This window comes from Micromys minutus (assembly GCF_963924665.1).
Source record: "Micromys minutus genome assembly, chromosome: 7".
NCBI classification, from domain to species: domain Eukaryota; kingdom Metazoa; phylum Chordata; class Mammalia; order Rodentia; family Muridae; genus Micromys; species Micromys minutus.
In genome coordinates, this window is record NC_137976.1 from 3,509,960 (window position 1) to 3,532,522 (window position 22,563).

General features: G+C 48.8%; 1 protein-coding gene across 7 annotated transcripts in view; it reads left to right on the forward strand.

The window, feature by feature from the left end:
* The window catches only part of HLCS (holocarboxylase synthetase), a gene marked incomplete at its 5' end in the record, with an annotated part of 169,427 nt that overhangs the window by 54,626 nt on the left and 92,238 nt on the right, over window positions 1–22,563 (forward strand). For all 7 annotated transcript variants that reach the window (XM_080919307.1, XM_080919304.1, XM_080919305.1 and 4 more), the window contains one exon: window positions 17,751–18,022. In XM_080919307.1, coding sequence (XP_080775433.1) covers window positions 17,751–18,022 — 272 coding nt within the window. The remainder of the gene's footprint in view (window positions 1–17,750; window positions 18,023–22,563) is intronic.

Here is a 22,563-nt window from a genome sequence, read left to right on the forward strand (position 1 = left end):
AACCCAGGAGTCCTGTGAGTGGAATTCCGCCCCTCTTGTTGTAGAGCAGCAGTTGACTCCTGCCTAAAGCCTCCCTTTGTCTTAGAGCCCTCCCCCTTCTCTGTGCTCCTAGAATGAGCCTGGTTGGCCTGGAGGAGGTGTGAGGCCTATAAACCCAGCCTTGTTAGAGAAACTTACTCATTGCTCCTATTACTGTTCCCCTCAAGCCCTTTGTGGTCTTCACCAGTTGGAGGTGGTGGAGGGGGTAAATTTAGGGCCTTTTACTGCAACTGAGCCTGGCTATCACTTTACATAATAAAAGGAAGACAATTTAACTGAGTGCCTGGTTGTAGAGGACTGGCCAGGATGAGCACCCCTCAGATTGTTGGCACAGGTGGTGTGTATAGACTGTGGTGGTTCAAATGGGGTGTGCCCCTAGTCTATGCTTGGGGACTCAGGGAGGCGCTCCAGGGGTGTAGCTTTATTGCAGAAACATGGTCACTAGGGGTGGACTTGGAGAGGTCACTGCCTAACTTTATCTGCAGTTCACTCTGTTTCTCAGCTCCTCTTCTGGCCGCCATGCCTCCTGCTGTGCTTCCCGGCCAGGAGGAACCACCAGCTCAAACCCACCATTTCTCCCATAAGCTCCTCGGGTTTCATCTCATTGTGTTTGAACACAACACAAGTGTAAGAGTCGCGGCTGCCCATTCTCGTTTGGCTTCAGAGTGCACAGAAAGGCAGATCGCAGCAGGGACAGAGGTCAGGCCTGGTCTGTGGGAACTCTCCCCAGGCAGCTCCCACAGCACAGGGGTGCTGGTCTTGTTCCTCCTGCGCCCACCTCTGGCTGGTTCCGTGTGTGCTGCAGCCTGGCTGGGAGGCTCTTCCCTCTCGCTCCTCCAGTCCGTGGGCCCCGGTGCCTCATCATTCCTTACTCGGATTCTTTCAACTCTGCTCACAGTTCTGTGATCTTGATTGGACCTTCTGAATGCGCTATATCCTGCCCAAACCGGATGACCGTTGATGTGTTTATAAAAAGACAAAGGAAAGATGTATCCCGGGTTTCAGCACCAATGTTATGAAAAAGATAAAGAGGGAGAAGAGTGGAGACATGTTCTGTGGAGGTGTGGTGAGGTGTGTTGTGCATCTTCCCCCCTGACGGACCAGCCAAGGAAGGTATAGTACAGAATAGAGGTTATTCAGGGCATGGGGAGGGGAGTGAAGAGGGTAGTAGGGGCAGAGAGAGAGAAGAGGAATAGAGGAGTAGAGGCCGGCCATGAGCATGTGGGAAGAGAGGGGAAGGGGATGGGGAGAGAGGGGACAAAGGGGTAAGAGAGCAAGAGAGAGAGGAGGGGGCAAGCAGCTCCTTTTATAGTGCCAGGCAACTGTGGGGCAGAGCTTACCTGGCTTTTGCCAGGTAACTGGGGTGGAGTTTAGGCAGAATGCTAACAGTCTTGAGGCCAGGAGTAACTCAGCTACATGATAAAATCCTTGCTTTGTGTAAAAAATGTCATCTTTCAGAATAGACGCAATAGGGAGATGTTGAATCTAAGCTTCAGATTGAAGTTCCTCTTACAGACCCACAGTCCCCCACCCTGCTTCCCAGCTCCTAGTTGCACCCCAGTTTTATCACTACCCCAAACCTGCACTTGCCAGAGTTTGTATCTCTGTCTGGCACTGTTAGCAGTCCATGGCAGTCAACTGACATTCTGTGTTGCTTGGCTTTGGTGAGGCTGGGGTGGGGGTGGCTCACTGCTGGAGCCCATGGGGAGGAATTAGAGCAAGAATCTGGGGACAGGTGGACTCGGTCTCCTGGCATAGAACCAGCTCTACCACTTGTTGCCTCTGTGGCTGTGAGGCAGGGTGGACAGGGGTGGGGGATGCTACGGTTGTGTGGGGAGGGACAGGAGCCCCCCCAAATCCCTGGCAAGCTGAGAACCAACATTTGCTCTGAAGAAAGGCAACATAGCTGGGGCTGACAAGAGGGCTCAGTGGGTAAATGGGCTTGCTGCCAAACTTGACCAACTGTGTCTGAGCGCAAAGACCCACCTCACTGAAAAAGAGCGGAGTCCTGTAAGTTAGTTTCTCTGACCTCCACACGCACAGGGTGGCATCTCTGCCCTCCCCACAACAAAATGAATAAATGTTAAAGGGGGAGGCGAGGAGGAGGATTCTGTGAGGAAGAGCGCTGGCTTTGAAAGCATGAGGACCTGAGCTTGGATCCCAAGTACCAGAAAAATCCGGGTGCAGGAACTGCGACATTAGCTCTGTGATTGATTAGTTCTGTGATTAGCGCTCTTACTACTTTTACCGAGGAGTTTGGTTCCCAGCATCCATATGGTGGCTTACAACTGTTGAAACACTCAAACACATGAAAATAAATAAATCTTAAAAAAAAAAAAATTCTGTGAGCGGCTTCACCAGCCTACAACCCCAGCACTCTGTAGTAGAGACGAGGAGATACTGGGGGCCACCCCAAGTCAGAAACAGTGAGGTCTGCGTTCAGTGAGACACCCCGCCTTGAGGGCGCAAGGCAAAAGGCCCTGGAGGATACCTGATGCCCCCTGCTCCTCCTCCCTACATCACGTCCAGGGACACACAGGAAGGTTAAATGGGCTTCGGCCCCACTGTACATGCCCTGGCGAAGGCCCACTCCTCCCCTGATGACTTATGGGTATCTCAGGAGCAGACTGCTACCTAGAGTCTTGTGGGTGCCCCAGGTGCCCCTGTGATCTCAAAATTACTTCGGAAATCACCCGTTCCTTCCATGGCTGCTACACAAGAGCGTGGGGCTATTCTTGGGAATGTCTTGCTTTCTCTCAGAACATCTTTCTCTTAATTCCTTATATGTTAAGCAGATCTCTCAGGGAAGGGGTGGGGGGTGACTCTGTGCAAAATCGAGGGCCTGGGCCCAAACCCCAAAGCCCACATGATCTAGTTCTCGTCTTCCTGTAGTGAGACGAGAGGCTGAGGCCCGGAGAGTGTAGGCCCAGCTTGGTGCGTGTCAAACAACAAGAGAGGCTGTCTCAACTGGAGTAGAAGACAAGAGGTCATCTTCAAGCATCTACCATGGCAAACGCGTGTCCACATTTACACACACAAACACATTTATAATATTACATGCAAACAGATAAAACTATTGATTTTTGATAAACTTCAACTCTGTTCAGTATTGACTTGTCCTGAATTTTCAGTGGCAGAGTCAAGAATCTAGTTTTCCCTGGAGCTTGTTCTTATTCTTCCCCCCCACTCTCCTCCCCCCCACTCTCCCCCCCTCCTCCCCGCCACTCTCCCCCACTCTCCTCTCCCCACTCTCCCCCCACTCTCCCCCACTCTCCTCCCCCCACTCTCCTCCCCCCATTCTCCCCCCAACTCTCCCCCCACTCTCCCCCACTCTCCTCCACTCTCCTCCCCTCACTCTCCCCCCCTCCCCCCCACTCTCCCCCACTCTCCTCTCCCCACTCTCCCCCCACTCTCTCCCACTCTCCTCCCCCCACTCTCCCCCACTCTCCCCCCACTCTCCCCCACTCTCCTCCCCCCACTCTCCTCCCCCCATTCTCCCCCCACTCTCCCCCCACTCTCCCCCACTCTCCTCCACTCTCTTCCCCCCACTCTCCCCCCCTCCTCCCCCCCACTCTCCCCCACTCTCCTCTCCCCACTCTCCCCCCACTCTCTCCCACTCTCCTCCCCCCACTCTCCCCCACTCTCCCCCACTCTCCCCCCACTCTCCCCCCACTCTCCCCCACTCTCCTCCCCCCACTCTCCTCCCCCCGCTCTCCCCCCTCTCCTCCCCCACTCTCCTCCCCACACTCTCCTCCCCCTACTCTCCCCCACTCTCTCCCACTCTCCTCCCCCCCACTCTCCTCCACTCTCCCCCACTCTCCCCCACTCTCCCCCCACTCTCCCCCACTCTCCTCCCCCCACTCTCCTCCCCCCTGCTCTCCCCCCTCTCCTCCCCCACTCTCCTCCCCCTACTCTCCCCCACTCTCCCCCACTCTCCTCCCCCCACTCTCTCCCCCACTCTCCTCCCCCCACTCTCTCCCCCACTCTCCTCCCCCCACTCTCCCCCCACTCTCCTCCCCCCCACTCTCCCCCACTCTCCTCTCCCCACTCTCCCCCCACTCTCTCCCACTCTCCTCCCCCCCCACTCTCCTCCACTCTCCCCCACTCTCCCCCACTCTCCCCCACTTTCCCCCCATTCTCCCCCCACTCTCCTCCCCCCACTCTCCCCCCCCACTCTCCCCCCCCCCACTCTGTAGACCAGGCCGGCTTCAGACTCACAGAGCCCGCCTCCCACTAGACTGGCACCAGCACACCCTGCCGAGTGGAGAAAGGCTTCTCAGGCTGCTTTCACTGGGTGCTCGGGGCAGCATTCTGAACCATCTTGGCTTCCTTAGCCATCTTTCCTGTCTAGTGGGAGGTCCGAGGCATACAGATGTGGTGGTAAAAATAAAAAATGGTAACCTGCCTTTTTTCCCCACCCTAGTGCCGGCTCCCGTAGGGCCACATGGCACTGTGGGGCATCTTTATCTTTGCGGCTCCACGCCACCTCTAAGTACTCACAGATCCCGGTTTCTTTCAACCCAGGCGCTGTCCACTCCGTCTGCCCCAGCTGCTTCTGTCCTGGGGGTGGCGATGACCACCCCAGCGTGTTGTTTTTACTCATTTTCCCTTGGCATGTTGTTGCCAAGCCTTACACACACACATCCCAACTCTGTGGCGGGTTTTGTGTGTCCCGCCACTACACCCTCTTTGAACTCAAATAAGTCGCCACATCAAAGAACACACCAAAATACTCTGATCCACTTGGTATGATATAATTTGCCCACCTAGATAAGTCAAATGATCTACAATTCCATCCCTTATAAAACATTCAGAACAACCTTTATCCATATAGAGATGCGCCGAGAGAAGCATCCACCTCCGCTTCCATGTTGCCCCCTCCTGAATCTCCCACTTTCTCTTCTGCTTTTCCCTCTCTCTGCTGTTCAGTCATGTTCAATATGCTTTGCCATCAACCTACACACAGAGATGTCCTCTGGTTTGAGTGACATCAACCTACACACAGAGATGTCCTCTGGTTTGAGTTGCCCAGGGCAGAGCTTGGCTTGGAGCCGGTGCACAGGGGGCGGTGGCTGTGTGAGTTCTTTTCTGTTGCTGTGATAGAACACCATGACCAAGGTAACTTACAGAAGGATCATTTTGGCTTATGTTCCAGGGGATAAGAATCTGTCACTGTCACTCGGGGAGGGGTATGCAGGCTGGAGCTGGAGACTGAGAGGCACATTTCTGAATTGCAGGAAGAAGCAGAGAGCTCCCAGTGACCCACCTCCTAAGCCACCAACGGGAAGGGAGGGTGGTGGTGGGGGAGGGGGAGTGGCACCAAGTATTTGAGCCAATGGGGGACATCTCATGGAAACTACTACAGGGGCTTTTGTACTGTGGCTGTAGGTACCTGTGTGGTGAGATGGTGTTTAAAATCATTTAGCAGAGGAATTCCCGCTGACATCTCAGGGCCATTGTCACATTGAGAGATCTGTTCAGAGAGGCCTCTTCAGTGGCTTCTCTTCCTGGTCACAGCACTTCAGGGCCACGGGTGGGGAGCATATTAAGACACTTGGGATCCTGTACATCCTCCAGGGAGGCAGAGCTGGTCGGGAGCCTCTGGAAGTAGATGAGCAGAAGTCTGACCTCTAGAAATGCTAGATTATGTTTGTTTGTTTGTGTGGGAGACTTGGAAACCAGAGGATAACGTATAGGAGTCGGTTTACTGTTTCCAGGATGTGGGTTCTGAGATCCAACTCAGGCCGCTAGTCTTGGTGGCAAGCACCTTTACTCACTGAACCATTGACCATCCCCTCTTTCTGGTGTGTGTGTGCATGTGTGCGCGTGAGTGCATGAGTGAAATAAATCGGTGCCTTAACCATCCTTAACAGTTCTGGAACACAAACGACACCACAGTCATCTCTATTGTTTACTTATAAAACTTTTTTTTTTTTTTTTTTTTTTTTTTTTTTTTTAAAGAAAATCAACCCAAGCAGAAACTCCTGGGAACTCTCCCTCCTTTTCTGGTTACTGCAGACCTCTGTCCTGCTTCCTGTTTGGATGAGTTTGCCTGTTCTAGATCTTGCTCAGCATTGAGATCCTGTATGCACCCTTTGTGTCTGGCCTTTTTCATTTAGCAAAGTATCTTCAAGATCCACTAATGTATCAAAAGGTCTTATGTCAAGAGCTACATGTATCAGAACTCTCCCTGGGTAATATTAAGTTAAAAGTGTAGATTACATTCGTTTTTCTTCTCCCTTTTGATGGACAGTTAGGCTGTGAGAGGTGCTGGTTTGAGCACTGACCCTCTACTGGTTTATAGGTTAATTTTGTGTTTAGATTTTCGAGGAACTACATAAACATGACTCATTAGTTATATTTCTTCATTTCTGTGATAAAACATCATGGCCAAAAACAACTTATGGAAGAGTTTATTTTAACGTAGACTTTGAGAGGGAAAAGAACCTGCCATGCAGGGAAGGCACAGAAGCAGAACAGGAAGCTGGAAGTTCACACCGGGAAGCTGAAAGAGCTTATAGGAAGTGGGGTGAAGTTACAGTCTTTTAAAGCCCGCCCACAGTGGCGTACTTCCTTCAACAACCCTGCAACACCTCCAGCCTCCCCAAACAGCACCAAGTGTTTAAAGTCACACATCTGTGGGACTGTCTCATTCCAGCCCCAACACTGACATGTCTGTTGAAAGTCGTGGTTGCTAGACTCACTCAGATGGACACAGAAGGATCAAGGGCCTTGAGGAAGAGTCTTCTGAATCCGTGCCCAACTTGTTATCAGGGTCAGATGAGAGTCTTTCATCCGATGCTTGTGGGGAGGAGGATGTGTGTGTGTGTGTGTGTGTGTGTGTGTGTGTTCTTATGGAATGAGGGCACTGGCTTGGCTCCAGCTAAAGACTTCCTTTAAATACAAATCATCCTGTTTTCTTCTTTAAAAGGGTGGGGGCAGGGAGAGGGCTGGGATGCTCAGTGGGTAGAGATGCTTTCTGCCAAGCCTAATGACCTGAGTTTAACCCTCAAAATCCAGCACATAGTGTAAGGAGAGAACCAATTACTAAAAGTTGTTTTCTGATCACCAAACATTCCCTGTGCCACATTAACAGGGGTTTGAAAACATACACACACACACACACACACACACACACACACACTAAATGAATAAATGTAAATTGTTTTAAATGTTTAAAAATACTGTAAAATTTTTTAGGCCAGCATAAAAATATTCGGTCTGTTCCCAGCATCTTCCTTGTGTTTGGCTGCGCACCGCCTTGGTCTCGTCCTACTCTCAAAAGAAGCAAGAAGTCTGGGGTAATATACCCCAGGTCTGTCTTTGTTTTTCAGAGACAGGTTCTTGTCACACAGCTATGGACAGCCTGCAGCCCATTTTGTTGACCAGACTGGCTTTGAACCCACAGAGACCAGGCTGCTTCTGCTTCTGAGTGTTGGGCTCAGAGAAGTGTGCCAACATGCCTTGGTGATGTACCCATGTGGGAGGGTCAAAGCAAATTTTTCCAGCTCCACTTTGTCTCTTGGTGAGAGTTGTCCTGTCATGAGCCAGACTTGACTGGTTTTGATGCAGCCTGGTCCTGAAACCAGAACCAGCTTGGATTTGTTCAGTTTGCTGTGTTGTGTTGGGGTTGGTGGCTGAGCACCCGAGGAGAGGCATCGCCTTGGGAACCTGACCTGGGAAAGGACGTCTGCAGGGATCAGAGTGCACAGCAGCCTGCACAGGGCCTGTGTGACGGGGACAACAGCATCTGGCTTGGGGACCTTCAGGTGAGGAGTCGTACAGGTGTGTGCAGATGCTCCTCACACATTGCTGAGCCCTGCTCAGCTTGGTCTTGGTGCTTGGGGTCAAAGTTTACCAGGAGATTCATAGTGCTACCCTTTGACAGCCCTGTGTGGTGGGCCTGCATCCTGATAGATACCGGGCTGTGTGCAATTACCAGTGGCTATGCAGTGGTTTAAACACTAATAGGAGGAACTGGGAAGTTTCCTCCCATAGAATACACAGTTGCCTTATTAGCCTTCAATTTACATGGCGTCCACCACAGGCCAGAAAAAAGGAACTCCTTAGACTCAGCTTCTAAAGCCACCCTGGGTAGCAGCCTCAGCTGTGGTCAGCCAGTCCCTTGTGTTGGACACTCATGTGTCTTCCCCTGGGTCTTGTTTCTTTCCCAATCAGTGATTGGTAAGAGCTGTTTAAGGGGCTGTGCTGTGTAGCAGGATATAGTGAGGTTTTCCTGTGACCATGAGGTCTTCACTGGCCTGTCTGGAGAGGACCATGCTACCAGAGTGCCTGCCCTGTCTTAGTCCTCAGCTTCGTGAAAGTGCCCTTAGCTCCTCCTGGGTTTCAGGGAGGGAGAAAGTGAAAGTTTTCTGTGGTGTTCTTTTTGTTTGTGTGTCTTCCAGACAGGGTTTTTCTGTGTAGCCCTGGCTGTCATGGAACTCACTCTGTAGACCAGTCTGGCCTTGAATGCACAGATCCACCTGCCTCTGCCTTCAAGTTCTGGGATTAAAAGTGTGTGCCACCACCTGCCAGGCAAGAGAGTTGAAATCCCAACCTGTATCCGAGAGGGCCTTCTCTCTCATGCTAGCTCAGGGACTGAGCACATCTTTCTGGGGCTCAGTCACCAAGAGCCCTGTGCACATTCCTCCAGGACACTGTAGCTTGTGCTCATGTCTTTGCTTGTGTGACTTTTCACTTTCTCAGGAGTTCCTTCCAGCAGAGATGACCCAAGAGCACCAGTGCATCCTGCAAGGCTGAGAAGGGAGGGAGGGAGGAGTGTGGAAATTTCCATCCAGTAGTTAAAAGCCCAGTCCTTCTTCTATGTTCTTAGATCCAGTTGTGGGGGAGGGTGGCAGTAATTCAATTTAAGAGTGAAGCTTGTCACGTTTGGAACTTTTCAGGAGTGGCATGAAGGCAGGCTCACCCTGTGTAGCAGTGACCAGCCTTGAACTCACAGAGATATCCCTGCCTCTGCCTCTCAGTGCCGGGATCAAAGTCAGGCACCGTCGCTCCTGGCAAGAGTGAAGTTTTTGTTTGCGGTCTTAGAGTAGGAGATAAAAGTTAAAATTTCTTTTCAAGAACTGTAGAGGAGCTGGGTATAGTGGCACATGCCTTTAATCCCGGCACTTGGGAGGCAGGGGCAGGCAGGTAGGTGGATCTCTGTGAGTTCAAGGCCAGGTGGTCTACATGAGAACCCTAGGACAGTCAGGGCTACACAGTAAGACCCTGTCCTAAACAAAGCAAGAAGAGCTGTAGAGGCTAGTACAGTTTCATCAGAAGAGGGTGCGGGATTGTGATTTCCCCACTAATGACCTGAACAACTCTTAGCACCCTGTCCTGCCCGTCCTAGCCATCCCATATCCAAGATCTGCAGTCACGCGGCCTGCACCTCCCATCCCCTCCGTGAGAGGAGGGGTAGTGGAGACAGGTTAGTGTGATTTTTGGGTCTCTGCTCTTTCCCCAGTTATGCCCCAGCAGGGCTACCTCCCTTTGTACCTTCAGGACACCCCACTTGTGTCTTCAGCACACCCCACGTTAGGGAGGCCATTGTCAGCGTTGCTCTCCTGGGAAAACAACTTTTCACTCGCATGGCACAGCCAGCACTCACTTTGCGCTGGCTCGCCGGCCTGCATCTGGCTGGTCGGTGAAATGGACTCAAACCTTAAACATTTCACTTTTTTTTTTTTTTTTAATTGAGGTTTTAAAAAGAGGAAGAAGAATTGGGTTGTTTCACATAAATTCTGTGAGAGTAGACGCACATTTGTTCCTGTTCCCTGAAGTATTTAAGAACCAGACACCCATAAAAAGGGCTTGTGTGTCTTGTCTTTGATGACTCATTTTCTGATTTGCCCGCTTCTGGTTGCCTAGCAACTGCCAACGTTGTGACCGAAGCAGGACTAATCTAATTATTTATCACAGGCCAAATGTGTCTCTGAGATAAAAAGCTTTATAGATTGGGAAACGGAACTTCAGAACACAATCGCAGACAGTAATAATACTTCTAATCCAATGCTGATTTGTCAGATGAACAGCGGGTGAGTGTGGGGACGGCTCTAGAGTGACAGTCTGTTACTATCCCACTGCACTGGTTACCACTTCTGAGTGCTCACACTCGTGCAAGCGAGCCCCAGCGTGCTTTTGATCGGGTGCTAGCGTCTGTGGCTCGGGCTTGCTGCCGTTTGCCTTTTTGTGTTTTATTATCCCTTTTATTTAGGTATGATTTGTACTCAGGAAACGCACCTACTCTGGTGCACAGTTTGAGGAAAGGGTGTTGTGCACATTTCCCTGTGGGTCTCTGTGGGTCCTCCTGAGCTCTCACCACCATGCCCACTGCTGCCCTCTACCACCTGGGACTGGCAGCCTGGCCTTTCTGAAATGTTGCCTAAATGGGATCCTGTTGGACATATATATTTTACTATGTGTATACGTTAGGGTATGTTCAGGTACACGTGTGTGCATGCAACAGTCAGCGGTGAGGCCCACCCCCCTCCCCACCCTTCCTCTGTTTTTTATTGAGGCAGGGTCTCTTGCACCCTGGAAGTTGTCAAGCAGAGAGGACAGCTGCCAGCGAGCCCTAGGAATGTACCTGTGTTTTCCACCTCACCAAAGTGATGAGATTTGGGATTCCAGTGTGTACTAAGTGTGTACTGCCACACCAGCTCTCCGATAGGGCTCTGGGAATTTTCACTCTTGCAAGGCAAACTCTTTACTAGTTCCCCAGACTCATATTCTTTGATTGGCCCTGTTTGCGAGAGTCATTGCATGTTTATACGTGAGTAGGTCATCATTTTTATTGATGAGTCATGCTCAGTTGCTGAGTCATGCTTTGGTGTTTTGGTATTTATCCATCTCCTACTTGTGGATATTTGGGTCTGTGTCTTCTGGCTGTTGACTAGAGTGTCATAGGTGCTCGTTTGTGTGGATCTATGGTTTCACTCTCTTGGATCAATATTTAAGACTTCCATTTCGACTGTATGGTATATGTTTCTTTATTAGAAACTTCTAGGGCTGGGCATATTATCTCATGCCTTTAGTCCACTTGGGAAGCAGAGACAAGATCAATACACCGCAAGACTGAGTAGTTTGGTCTATACAGAGAGTTCTGAGTCAGCCAGAGGAAGACATTGCAACCAGCTGAGTTGTTTTCTAAAATCACTGTGGCCTTTTCTTTTCCTAGAGTTCTATTTGCTTTTTAAGTTGCTAACACATGGTGGTGTCAGGATGTAAACTCTGGTCATTTCAGTGGACATGTAGTGTGTCTCACTGTGGCTCTTCAGTTGCATTATGGACAGAGCAGATGGTGCTAAGCATTTTCTTCATAGACTATTGGTTATCTCTTCCTTTCTTTTGGGCAATGTTTGTTCAGAAATTTTGCCCATGTTTTAAGTTGTTTTCTTGCAGATTTTAAGAGTTTAAAAAATATATTCTAGGTAAAAGTTCTTTGTCTGATAACGCATTGAGAAGAGTTTGCCTGGTTCGTTTGCCTTCCTTTTTTCTTCAATAGTCTCCTCTTCCCTCCTTTTCTTCCCTTCCGTGCTGAGGACCAAGCTAGAGCTATGTGTCGTTCACATGTGTGCTCTGCCATCGAGCCTGGTCCCCAGCCCGTCCTGTAACTCTTGGATAGTTGCTGGCACTGCCTCCTCTTCCTTTTGGATTGCCATCTTTGAAGTCTAGTGTGACACATTTTCCCCTTTTAGAGTTTATTTATATTTTGTCTCCTCTGAGAAATTATCTTAAGATATTAAGATGCCTTAAGAAAGGCATTGCCCTATTTTGTTGATTTAATTGTATTTTTAGTACCTTTGCAAAATAATGGGTCAAAGGTGTTGCCCTGCTATTCCAGACTCTGTCCTGCTTTCCTGTCCGTGTGTCTGTGCAGTACTGATGACTTTATAGAAAGTGAAATAGGCAATAAAGTCTTCTAATTTCTAACTTCCCGAGACCCTTTTGAACATTTTAAGTATTCTTCATTTTAGTATAAATTTTAAGCCAATTTTTAAAAGTCAAAACCAAACAAACAAAACAGGTGCTTGAGAGGTTGACTGGAATTATATTAAACCTGTAGACCAAGAACCCGAATAGTGAAAGGAGAGAACCCACTCCACATGGTGTCTCCAACCACCATGTTTTAGTCAGGTATCTATTGTTACAGCAAAACACCATGACCAAAGAGCAACTTGGAGAAGAAAAGGGTTTATTCTTCTTACACCTTCACATCATAGTCCATTACTGAGGGAAGTCAGGACAGGAACACAAGCAGGTCAGGAACCTGGAGGCAGGAACTGATGCAGAGGCCATGGAGGAGTGCTGCTTACTGGCTTGTTTCTTCTGGCTTGTTCAGCCTGCTTTCTTATAGAACCCAGGACCACCAGCCCAGGGCGGGCATAACCCACAATGGGCTGGCCCTCCTCCATCAATCACTAATTATGAAAATGGCCTACAGCTGGATCTCATGGAGGCATTTCCTAAATTGAGGCATCTTCTCTGATGACTCTAGCCTGTGTCAAGTTAATACCCAAACCAGCCAGTGTACCCCACAAGTGCGTGTATGTGTACACACACACACACACACACACACACACACACACACACACACAGTGACAATGCCTCATTGTCCTTTGAGGGGTTTGCCTGTAGCCAGGTAGATGTGCACATGTGTGTTCCTTGTACAATTTCCTTTGTTAGGAACTTAGTGTGAATTTCCACCATGACTGATTGTTAGGCATTTGCCAGACTTGATTCTGGATGTGCTGGGCACAAGAAACGAATATGCGTGTCTTGTTCTAGCAGGACATTGGATGTGGGGCCTACAAGTGATAGTTATGTCGAGTGCCATAAAGTCACTGAAGGTCTGTGAGAGTCTAACCTAGACTGGGAGGGACGTCCTCTTAAAGAAGGGATACTTTAGCTTTGCTCTGGCTCATCTCAAAGACAGAAATGGGTTTGGAGGTTGTGGGTGGGTCTTACTGCTTACATTTCAGCCCAACTGACAATGTGAACAAAATGCTTACACACGGATGTTCATATATGTGTATATATGTGCATGAATAAACATATACATGTGTGTTTATGTGTATAAAATCCAAAACTTTTAAAATTTGGTAACATTTTCATACTGCCTTAATGGTTACTGATAAATTATCTGAGAGTCACAATTTCATGCTTTTATCTGTCCTTTAATTTTGCTAAGTTGATTTAGTTAACTTACTAACAAAACACTATAGAAAAAAAGAGTCTGTGACTCCTAGTGATGGAGGTTACAGAAAGCCACATCAAGAAGCTGTCATCTGCTGAGAGCCATCTTGCTGCATTAACCAATAAGAAGATTGAGATGGAGGGAGGGAGGGAGGGAGGGCGGGCGGGTGGGCCCTCCACTATTCCCAGGACAACCGATTGGCATGAGGTAACTACATTAGCCTGTTTGTGGGTGCAATTCCTCACGACCTCATCAGCTACTGAAGGCTCCACTTCTTAATGCTGTTGGTCAGATGTTAGGTCACCAACACGTGGACCCGGGGGATACAACCCATACATAGCCCACGCATGCCTTAGCGACAGCTACCTCGACAGTCCCCAAGTCACTGTGCATCTGAAATGTTTCGGACACAGCCGGTTTGCACAGGCAGGTGGAAATGTTCATACTTTACTTCCACTCTCCTGCTTGGGGATGATGGTGGAACAAAGCCTCAGCTGAGTCACCTCTGAAAGATCTCACCGAGCACCGAGTTCCCTACACAGCTCTGGACACACAGTCAAAACGTTGCAAGCCTTCAAAGGGGGCCTAGCCTGGTCCTGCCTGCAGCTATGACCCACTTCTCATGGACATCCCTCAGGTGTGGCCTTTGTTACCAGACCTCAGAAAATGGATCCAACCCATTACAACCTTTTCTATCACCGCACACACCCCACATCTTCATTTCTTCTGCTTCCTTCTGGCGTGCAGCCATTGTCTGCATCTGACGGTCCCTTGATCTAGACCAGAAATCATGTGTTCATACTTGATCTCCTCACTCAAAATTTTATGTTTATTATTATCTGATTGTGTGTGTGTGTCTGTGTGTATGTGTGTGTTTGTGTGTGTACAGCATGTGTGTGGAGGTCAGAGGACAGCATTGTGACATTAGTCTCTGTTCCTACCTTTATGTGGGTCCCAGGAGTTAAATCCAGTTGTCAGACTTTGGAAAGCACCTTTTCCCACTAAGCCATCTTGCTGAGCCTGGCCTCCCCTTCTGACCTGTTAGCAAATGCTGTGGCCTGCGCCGAGAGCATGTTCTCACCGTGTGCTGTCATGCAGCTTCAGCCTGTGCCCCACTCCTCCTCCATTTGCTCCTTCCCCTTCCGTCAGCTCAACCCAGAAGTCAGGGCAGGGAGCCTGTTCTGACAGAGTCGCCCCGTCCCAGGTGGGCTTCACCATCTCTCTACCACTTCACTCCTTGGCCTCTGCTCTTCCAGATCCTTCTCCCTTCCCTGCTGTCTCCATTCTTGCCTTCTTGGAGAACCTGTCCTGCTCTCCTGGAATCCCTTCTCCACAATAAATACGAAGGACGTCATTGCAGGCAATCCTTGTGTAACGACACAGGAGTGTTCTGGGAAATGTGTTGGTTTCTTTACTGTAGAGCATCGTAGAACTCTGACACAAAGTAGAAGGCTGAGCCTGTCTCTGAGCAGACCACACTGTAAAGCCAGCCTCTCTCTTTCCCTCCCTCCCTCCCTCCCTCCCTCCCTCCCTCCCTCCCTCCTTCCCTCCCTCTCTTGCCTTCTCCCTCCCTCCCTCCCTCCATCTCTCTTTCCCTCCCTCCCCCTCATGTCTTTCCTAATGTTGCCTGCTCAGTAAGACCCCCTATCTCTGGCAGTTGACCCCAGTGGCTAGCCAACCTGTTCCTTCTCATGTTGACTTCTTCCCTTAACCCCCTTCTCTGTCATGCACCTGCCTGTTGGGTTCTTGGCTCACACTCTGAGACAGGGAGGTCCCCTTTGCTTTCTGCTGTATCCTCAGAGGCCACAAGGATATTTGTTGAATGGATAGTTATTGAGTGGATAGATGAATTTGTAGGTGGCTAATGTATCTTAATTGCATTTGTTATTTTATTTCACCACTTAAAAAAACAAAACAAAACAAAACAAAACCAAACAAACTTTACACCCAATCTTAAACGTGGAGGTGATCAGGGGAGAAACGTGTAACAGACATTCCCGGGGTACCCTTCACCTCTCTGTGATAGCATCCTGTGTTCTTCCTGGCCTCCACCATTTTGGAGATAAATCACATATACTGTGACATATGCAGTTGTAAATGTTGAGGACATTTTCCTATAGTGTCAGGGTGTCCTCCCATACCTAATCAAATGAATTGTTACTGCAAGCATACATACTGCCTGTGCTCCAGTTATCTGATTCCTTCTGTCTTTTCCAGCTACTTTATTCCAATCGGGATCCAATAAAGGATCACTAAGTGCTTTTCAGTAGGTCTTTTGTTTGTTTTCCGCTGTGTCCCAGCCTCCCGTGTCATGGTTGCAGGAGGCGCTGTGTTGTGGGTGCAGACATGCACGTCACTCCTGGTCTCACCCACAGCGTCCACCTCTGTCCACTCGCACCACCCCCTCCCTCCATTTTGTTCAGGACTCCCGCCTGCTCTGTAGCCCTGTATTGCAGCTCACTGTCTGCATTTCTTCTAGCTTTATTATTACTTGTTCCTGTCTGCTGGACCTTTCCTACCACCTAGAAGTGAGTTAGTTCTAAAGGCTGGTGGGCAGCGATTGATAGGATGACAGTCCATCCCATCAGCCCCTTCTTTGGAGTGTGGGGAACTTTAGGGCACAGACCTAATGCTAACGGAAAAGGGGACACCTTTTTATTTTACCTTGAAAGTTCTGACATTCACATGGTCCTAAAACCCTGGTTCTTAGGGCTGGAGAGATGCCTCTGGTTAAGAGGACTCACTGTTCTTGCAGAGGACCTGGTTTTGGTGCCCAGCGTCTGCAGTGTGGTTCACACCTAACTCCAGTTCCAGGGGATCCGATGCCCTCTTCTGGCCTCCATGGGCACTGTAAACATATGCTGTACAGACAGATAGACACCCGTGCACATACAATAAAAATGATAACATCTTTTAAAATACCTGGATCCGTTTTGTGCAGGCTGTTTTGGAAGGAATCTATACAGTTCTTGATGAAGCATCCCAAAGGTCTCTGACCTCTGCAGATGGTCATGGTGGCCTTCTCCAAGCTTCAAGACCTTTCTTACATCTAGGCTGGAGACTCTGGGTTAAGGACTGTCTTTTCTGTTGTCACAGGACAAAGGAAAGCAGCGTAGGAGCCATACTGTTTCCCCTTTGCTGGTGACAGTGTCCAGTTGCCTTTATATGCGGGCAGTGTGTCTTCTAGAGACCAAAATTAGACACCTGTGTGAGGGCGCTTTACCTCCCAAGACCTTCTACATGGGGTTTGTTTTATTTATTTTTTCAATATCTAAGTCTATTGCTGTCCCCAAAGAGCCCAAATTGTACTTGTGATCAGGATCTTGTTTCTGGAGCTAGGAAACTGAGGTCTCCTTCGTCAGCCTGCCGTACGGTTCCCTTCTCAGACACACAGATGCCATCCACAAACTTTCTGATATCCTTGTTTTAACTCTTGTGGCTTGCTCACTCAGAGCCTCTGAATTTGAAACAAGATCAATATCATTTCCTTCAAGGATTAATTCATCCTTCTGGGCTGGAGAGACAGAACAAGCAACACTCGTCCTCCTCCGAACCCTGCGGAATTCGGATTTCAACCAAAGACCCATTCTCCTGAATAATGACGTTGATAGGGAAGTGAGCGTACACAGACCTCATCTTGTAGCAGAAGCCCAGCGTAACACCCTTGGTCATGTTCTGAACAGGACTGCAGATGCTTCTGACAGTGACCAGTTCGTTTCTGTTTCCCCACCATTTGTCAACCCGGAGCCTTTTCTTTTTCTTTCCATGAAGACTCAGCTCTACATTGATGTGACTAGAATCCCTCTGTTGAGTTCCCCTGGGGCCTTTCACAATGGCTGTGCACTCCTTCAGAGTGACATTTTCTGGAATGTCAACCGTCTGATTGCTGAGAATTGTCTTCATTTCCGAAGTAGATGGGGCAAAGAGAGGGTTGGGCAATTTATAAGGAAATTAATTCCTCACAGTTTGGAGGCTGAGAATTTAAACATGTCTGTGTGGGAGTACATGCATTGTGCGTGCATGTTCGTGTGCTTGTGTGCTCGAGTGCGAGTGTGTGTGTCACTGAGTGAAGGTCTCTTTGCAGTGGCAGAGTCCACAGGGAGTGCTGTGGATGTCAAATGGCAAGAGGCTTCTACTACCTTAGCTTTTATCACAGACCTGACCTACTTTCGTGATAACTAACTCACTCAGTGACCCAGTAATCCACTAATGGATTAATCCACTTGAGAGGGCAAAGACCCCTTGACTTAGTCATATCTCAAAAGTCTCATCCTAAAATACCATTAATGCATGAATTTGGGAATTAAGTTTCTAATGTATGAGTTCTGGGAGACAGATTGAAACCACAGTACTCAGTCTATTGTATTGTGTGTGTTTAGACGTACAAACCATGTTCATGTGGCTCTTTTGTTAGGACTTAGGAAGTACCTAAGTTACCCAGCAGCATCTTTAGGAAACACTACTGTCAGTGGATTAAACCTCAAGTCATAAGTCTTTCCTTCTTATGACATAGGAAATCCAGGATCCATTTATGCAGTGGCTTGGGAGGCACGTGGATCCGGAAGGAATCATAAAATCCAGCAAGCTCTCCCTTAAGTTTGTCTCCTCCTACACGTCTGAAGCAGAGATCAGCCCGTCTTCCATCCCCGTGGTCACCGACCCTGAAGGCTTTTCGTCAGAGCACTTTAACCTAGAGACCTATCGTCAGAATCTGCAGACCACGCGCCTCGGGAGAGTCATTCTGTTTGCAGAGGTGACCTCCACAACCATGAGTCTCCTGGATGGGTGAGTTCCAGTCACGCCTGGCCAAGGTGTTCAGTGATGTCTGTTCTCTGTACCCAGTGCTGGGGAGGGACAGGTCTGCCCTTCATGTGAGTGGAGGTAGATGGAAGTTCTGCCCTCCCTAGCATCCCTTCTCCCTCCTCCTGAGCCATAAAAAGAGGAATTAAAAGAGGCGCTTGGATGGAAGCTCATGTTTCACCCTCAGCTTCTGTGGCGAGTGTTTTTCCTTTAATCAGCCACTTCAGAACATATTCGAAGGAACTTATGAAAAATGTGTAACAGGTGACTGTTTTCTTTGTGTAGTAATCAGTGTGAAACATGCATTCTGCAGGGTGCTAAGAATTGGAGTAACACATAACTGGGTGAGCGGAAATGAGATGAGATGTTGCGTGTTGCAAACGGTCCTGGTGTATTCCTAGCCAGTTGTTTTCCGAGCTCTCTCTCATCTCATTTGGATGTCTGGAATTCAGTCTCTGTTTCTATTCCATGGCCTCTGTTTGAAGTTAAAACGTGGAAAACAGTTGAAAGGTATTCTTCTAAATGCCATAAATTATCTGGACTAATTAATGCCATTTTATTTAAGGTGTTGGATAGAATAGAGACCAGGAAGAGTGCCTTTTCTGGGCATGGACTCAAAATTGAAAACTAGCAACCCCAGAAATAACTGAATTCAGTATGCCGGGTTTACCCATAGGGGACATTAGATAGACGTGTAATTCATTGTTCGGGAGTGTTGCCTTTGTTCTAATAACACCTGGAATAGAGTTCATTAGCTGTACATAATAATGAAGTAGCTGATGTGCTCCTGACTCACAGTAGACAAAGGCACAGTGACGGCACGTGGAATCGGCAGGGGATTGGCAGGGGAGGGCAGAGCAGGGACACTGAGGAACAAACTATTAGGTGAGCCATGTTAGGTAGGGGGTTTTGGTTACTCAGTTAATTTGTGTTGCTCTAGGTATTAGTTTTTCTCAGTTTTATTTTCCTCCAAGTGAAAAGTACTCATCTCTCTTCTAGTCTGGTCTGTGCCAAGTGCAGGCAGTGCAACGGCTTTACTGTTGGTCCCTCAGCAGGGCAGGTGCCAGTGGGCAGCTGTCCTTACCACTGTCCATGCGGGCTCCTTCCAGGCACTCCCAGGGACAGTTTCTCGGAGCAGTCTGTGGAAATACAAGTCCCAGTGCCTGTAGCTGTCAGGAAGAGGCATCTGACAAGGTCTCCTTAGTGCCATGTCTTAGGGTTTTACTGCTATGAGCAGACACCATAACCAAGGCAACTCCTATAAGGACAACATTTAATTGGAGCTGGCTTACAGGTTCAGAGGTTCAGTCCACTATCATCAGTGTGGGAGGGAGCATGGCAGTGTCCAGACAGGCATGGTGCAGGAGGAGCTAAGAGTTCTGCATCTTCATCTGAAGGCTGCTAGGAGAAGACTGGCTCTCACATGGTTAGGAGGAGAGTCTTATTGCACACCCCTACAGTGACACACTTCCTCCCACAGGGACACATCTCCTACAACAAGGCCACACCTCCTAATAATGCCATTCCCTGGGCCAAGCATTCAAACCACCATATGCCAGAAGGCCTTAGAATGACCAAGTGTCAGAGGAGGAAAACCATAGATTGTTGTGTTCCAAGCATGCAGCCATTAACACTCTCTACCAGGTGCTTCCCTTTCTGTGGTGAAACACCCTGACTGACACAGCCTATAGAGGGAAGGGTTTATTGGGCTTCTGGTTCCATAGGGACAGGAGAACATGACGTCACAGCAAGGAAGCCGGCCAGCGGGTGTGCGTGGTGGCTGGAGCCGCTCAGAGCCGACATAACAAACGGAAAACAGTTAGGAGTGTAAACTGAGGGTGGCAAGTAACCCCCAAAGTGAAACCTCAAAAGCCCGACACCAGGGACATACTTCTTCTGGCAACGCCACACATACTATACAGCGCCACCAACTGGGGACCAAGAGTTCAAAGGCTAGAGCCTGTGGGAGACATCCCATTCAGATCACCACAGATCCATGCTGTGCACCTCATGTACCACAGATCTATACTGTGCAGCTCATGTAGACACAGATCTATACTGTGCACCTCATGTACCACAGATCTATACTGTGCACCTCATGTAACACAGATCTATACTGTGCACCTCATGTATCACAGATCTATACTGTGCACCTCATGTATCACAGATCTATACTGTGCACCTCATGTAGACACAGATCTATACTGTGCACCTCATGTAGACACAGATCTATACTGTGCACCTCATGTAGACACAGATCTATACTGTGCACCTCATGTACCACAGATCTATACTGTGCACCTCATGTATCACAGATCTATACTGTGCACCTCATGTAGACACAGATCTATACTGTGCACCTCATGTATCACAGATCTATACTGTGCACCTCATGTACCACAGATCTATACTGTGCACCTCATGTACCACAGATCTATGCTGTGCACCTCATGTAGACACAGATCTATACTGTGCACCTCATGTATCACAGATCTATACTGTGCACCTCATGTAGACACAGATCTATACTGTGCACCTCATGTATCACAGATCTATACTGTGCACCTCATGTACCACAGATCTATACTGTGCACCTCATGTACCACAGATCTATACTGTGCACCTCATGTAGACGCTGGAGTGGTGCTGAGCTAGTGAATTGGGCATGTTCCTTTCCAAACACTTCTTTTCTGTGATGCTTTAAATCAGCAGTACCATTCATCGTCCCCTGGTGCTTAGTGGCCATCAGTGGACAGCCATGTGTTCCTGTGTCAGCAGTGCACAGGGTGCTGGATGGTAGGGGCGGAGCAGAGCCCACTCTTACTAGGAGCTACGCTTGTGTTCCTTTCTCATGGCTAGGCCTCATCACACGGCCCACGCACAGGAACAAAAAAAGAACCTGAGAAACAAATGTGGTTTTCACATGTATGTTGTCTATATGGTGTTCAAGTATGTGTGTGTGCACAGCGGCCAGAGGTCTACCATTCCTCTGTTACTTTTCACCTTACCTTTTTAGATGGGGCTCTCAGTGAACCTGGAGCTCACGAATCTGACTAGATCAGCTGACCAGCAAATCTCAGGGATCTGCCTGTTCCCACTCCTCCCCAGCACCACATCACACACCACACAGCTTCTTTATATTGCTGCTGCTGCAGAGCCAAACGCAGGTACTTCTGTTTGTGTGGCAGAAACGTCATCAGCTGAGCCATTTCCCATGAGGCATCTGTGGATCCAACTGAAGGCTGGCCATCACCTAAGTGGTTGGCAGATCCGTGGTGACAGAGGCCTTCATGGTAGTGTTTCAGGCTGAGAAAAGCAGCTGGGGACCTGTGTTGTGAATATGGTGAAGCCCCTATGCCCATAGGATTCGAACTCACTGGTGGGGATAGTTACTTGTACATGAGTGTGCTGTCTTTATGCACACCAGAAGAGGGCGTCAGATCCTGCTAAGGATGGTTGTGAGCCATCGTGTGGTTGCTGGGAATTGAACGCAGGTCCTCTGAAAGAGCAGTCAGTGCTCTTAACTGCTGAGCCATCTCTCCAGCTTGAGATGGTGACTTTTTAGGAAACAGTAGCTTTTTTGTTGTTGTTGCGTTCCTACTATGTTCAAAGGCTCCCTCCTGTTACTGTAAATCTAGGGAGATTTGGATATTTCTTACCTGACAGATGCATAGTTTTGCTTTTGCTACAAAGCCCATGTGACCACCATGCTGCATGGTCTCTGGGTGTGAGAGGGGGTTCATCTGGAAGTTATGACGACCCTTCACCTTCTGTCCCAACCCTGTGACTCTAGGAGTTGGAGCAATAGGAAGTTAAGAATTGCTTACTGATTTCTAGAGGCAGTCAAAGGGCATATGGCTCTCCTTTCCAAAAACAAAAGTAAACACTCGGTCGGTGGGCAATACGACCGCAGTCATTAGACTTGGCCATGCCATCGGATTTCTTGGGTTGGACAGGCAATTTCAGCCTTTATCCTCTGCCTAGTCATTTTCTCTGGCTTATCTTCCTGGCCATGAGTTCTACCCCACTCTGTTGTAAGAGGAGAGCCTTCTGGATGAGTCGGTCTCTGTGGTGCTGGCTTCGAGGGAGTCCAGAGGCTTTCATTTTTCTTTCTGTGCTATTTCCACATTTAGTTAGCTCAGCTGTTGGGTAGAGTCCCAAGATATGGGATCCAGGCTCTGTCTGGCCCAGCGAACCTCTGAGTGTTCCATGGTCACGACCTACAGCTGGGCCAGGGAGCCGTCTGCAAATGTGGTGCAGTCTAAGTGTGGATAGGCACGGGACCCTCACCATCACCGGAGAAGCACCTCCACGTGCTTGCTTTGATGGGATGTGCAGGGAGCCTGTGTATTCTGTTCACTGGTCAGGTGAGGAGCCAGACTGTTTGTGAGGACAGCCTGAGGCCACAGAGCCCTTGATCACGGGGTAACCACATCATGAATCATTGTTATTTTTGGAATTGTTTTTCTTTGAGTCATGGAATCTTTCTTGATTGACTTATGCCAAGTCTCTGTCAGATACTGAAA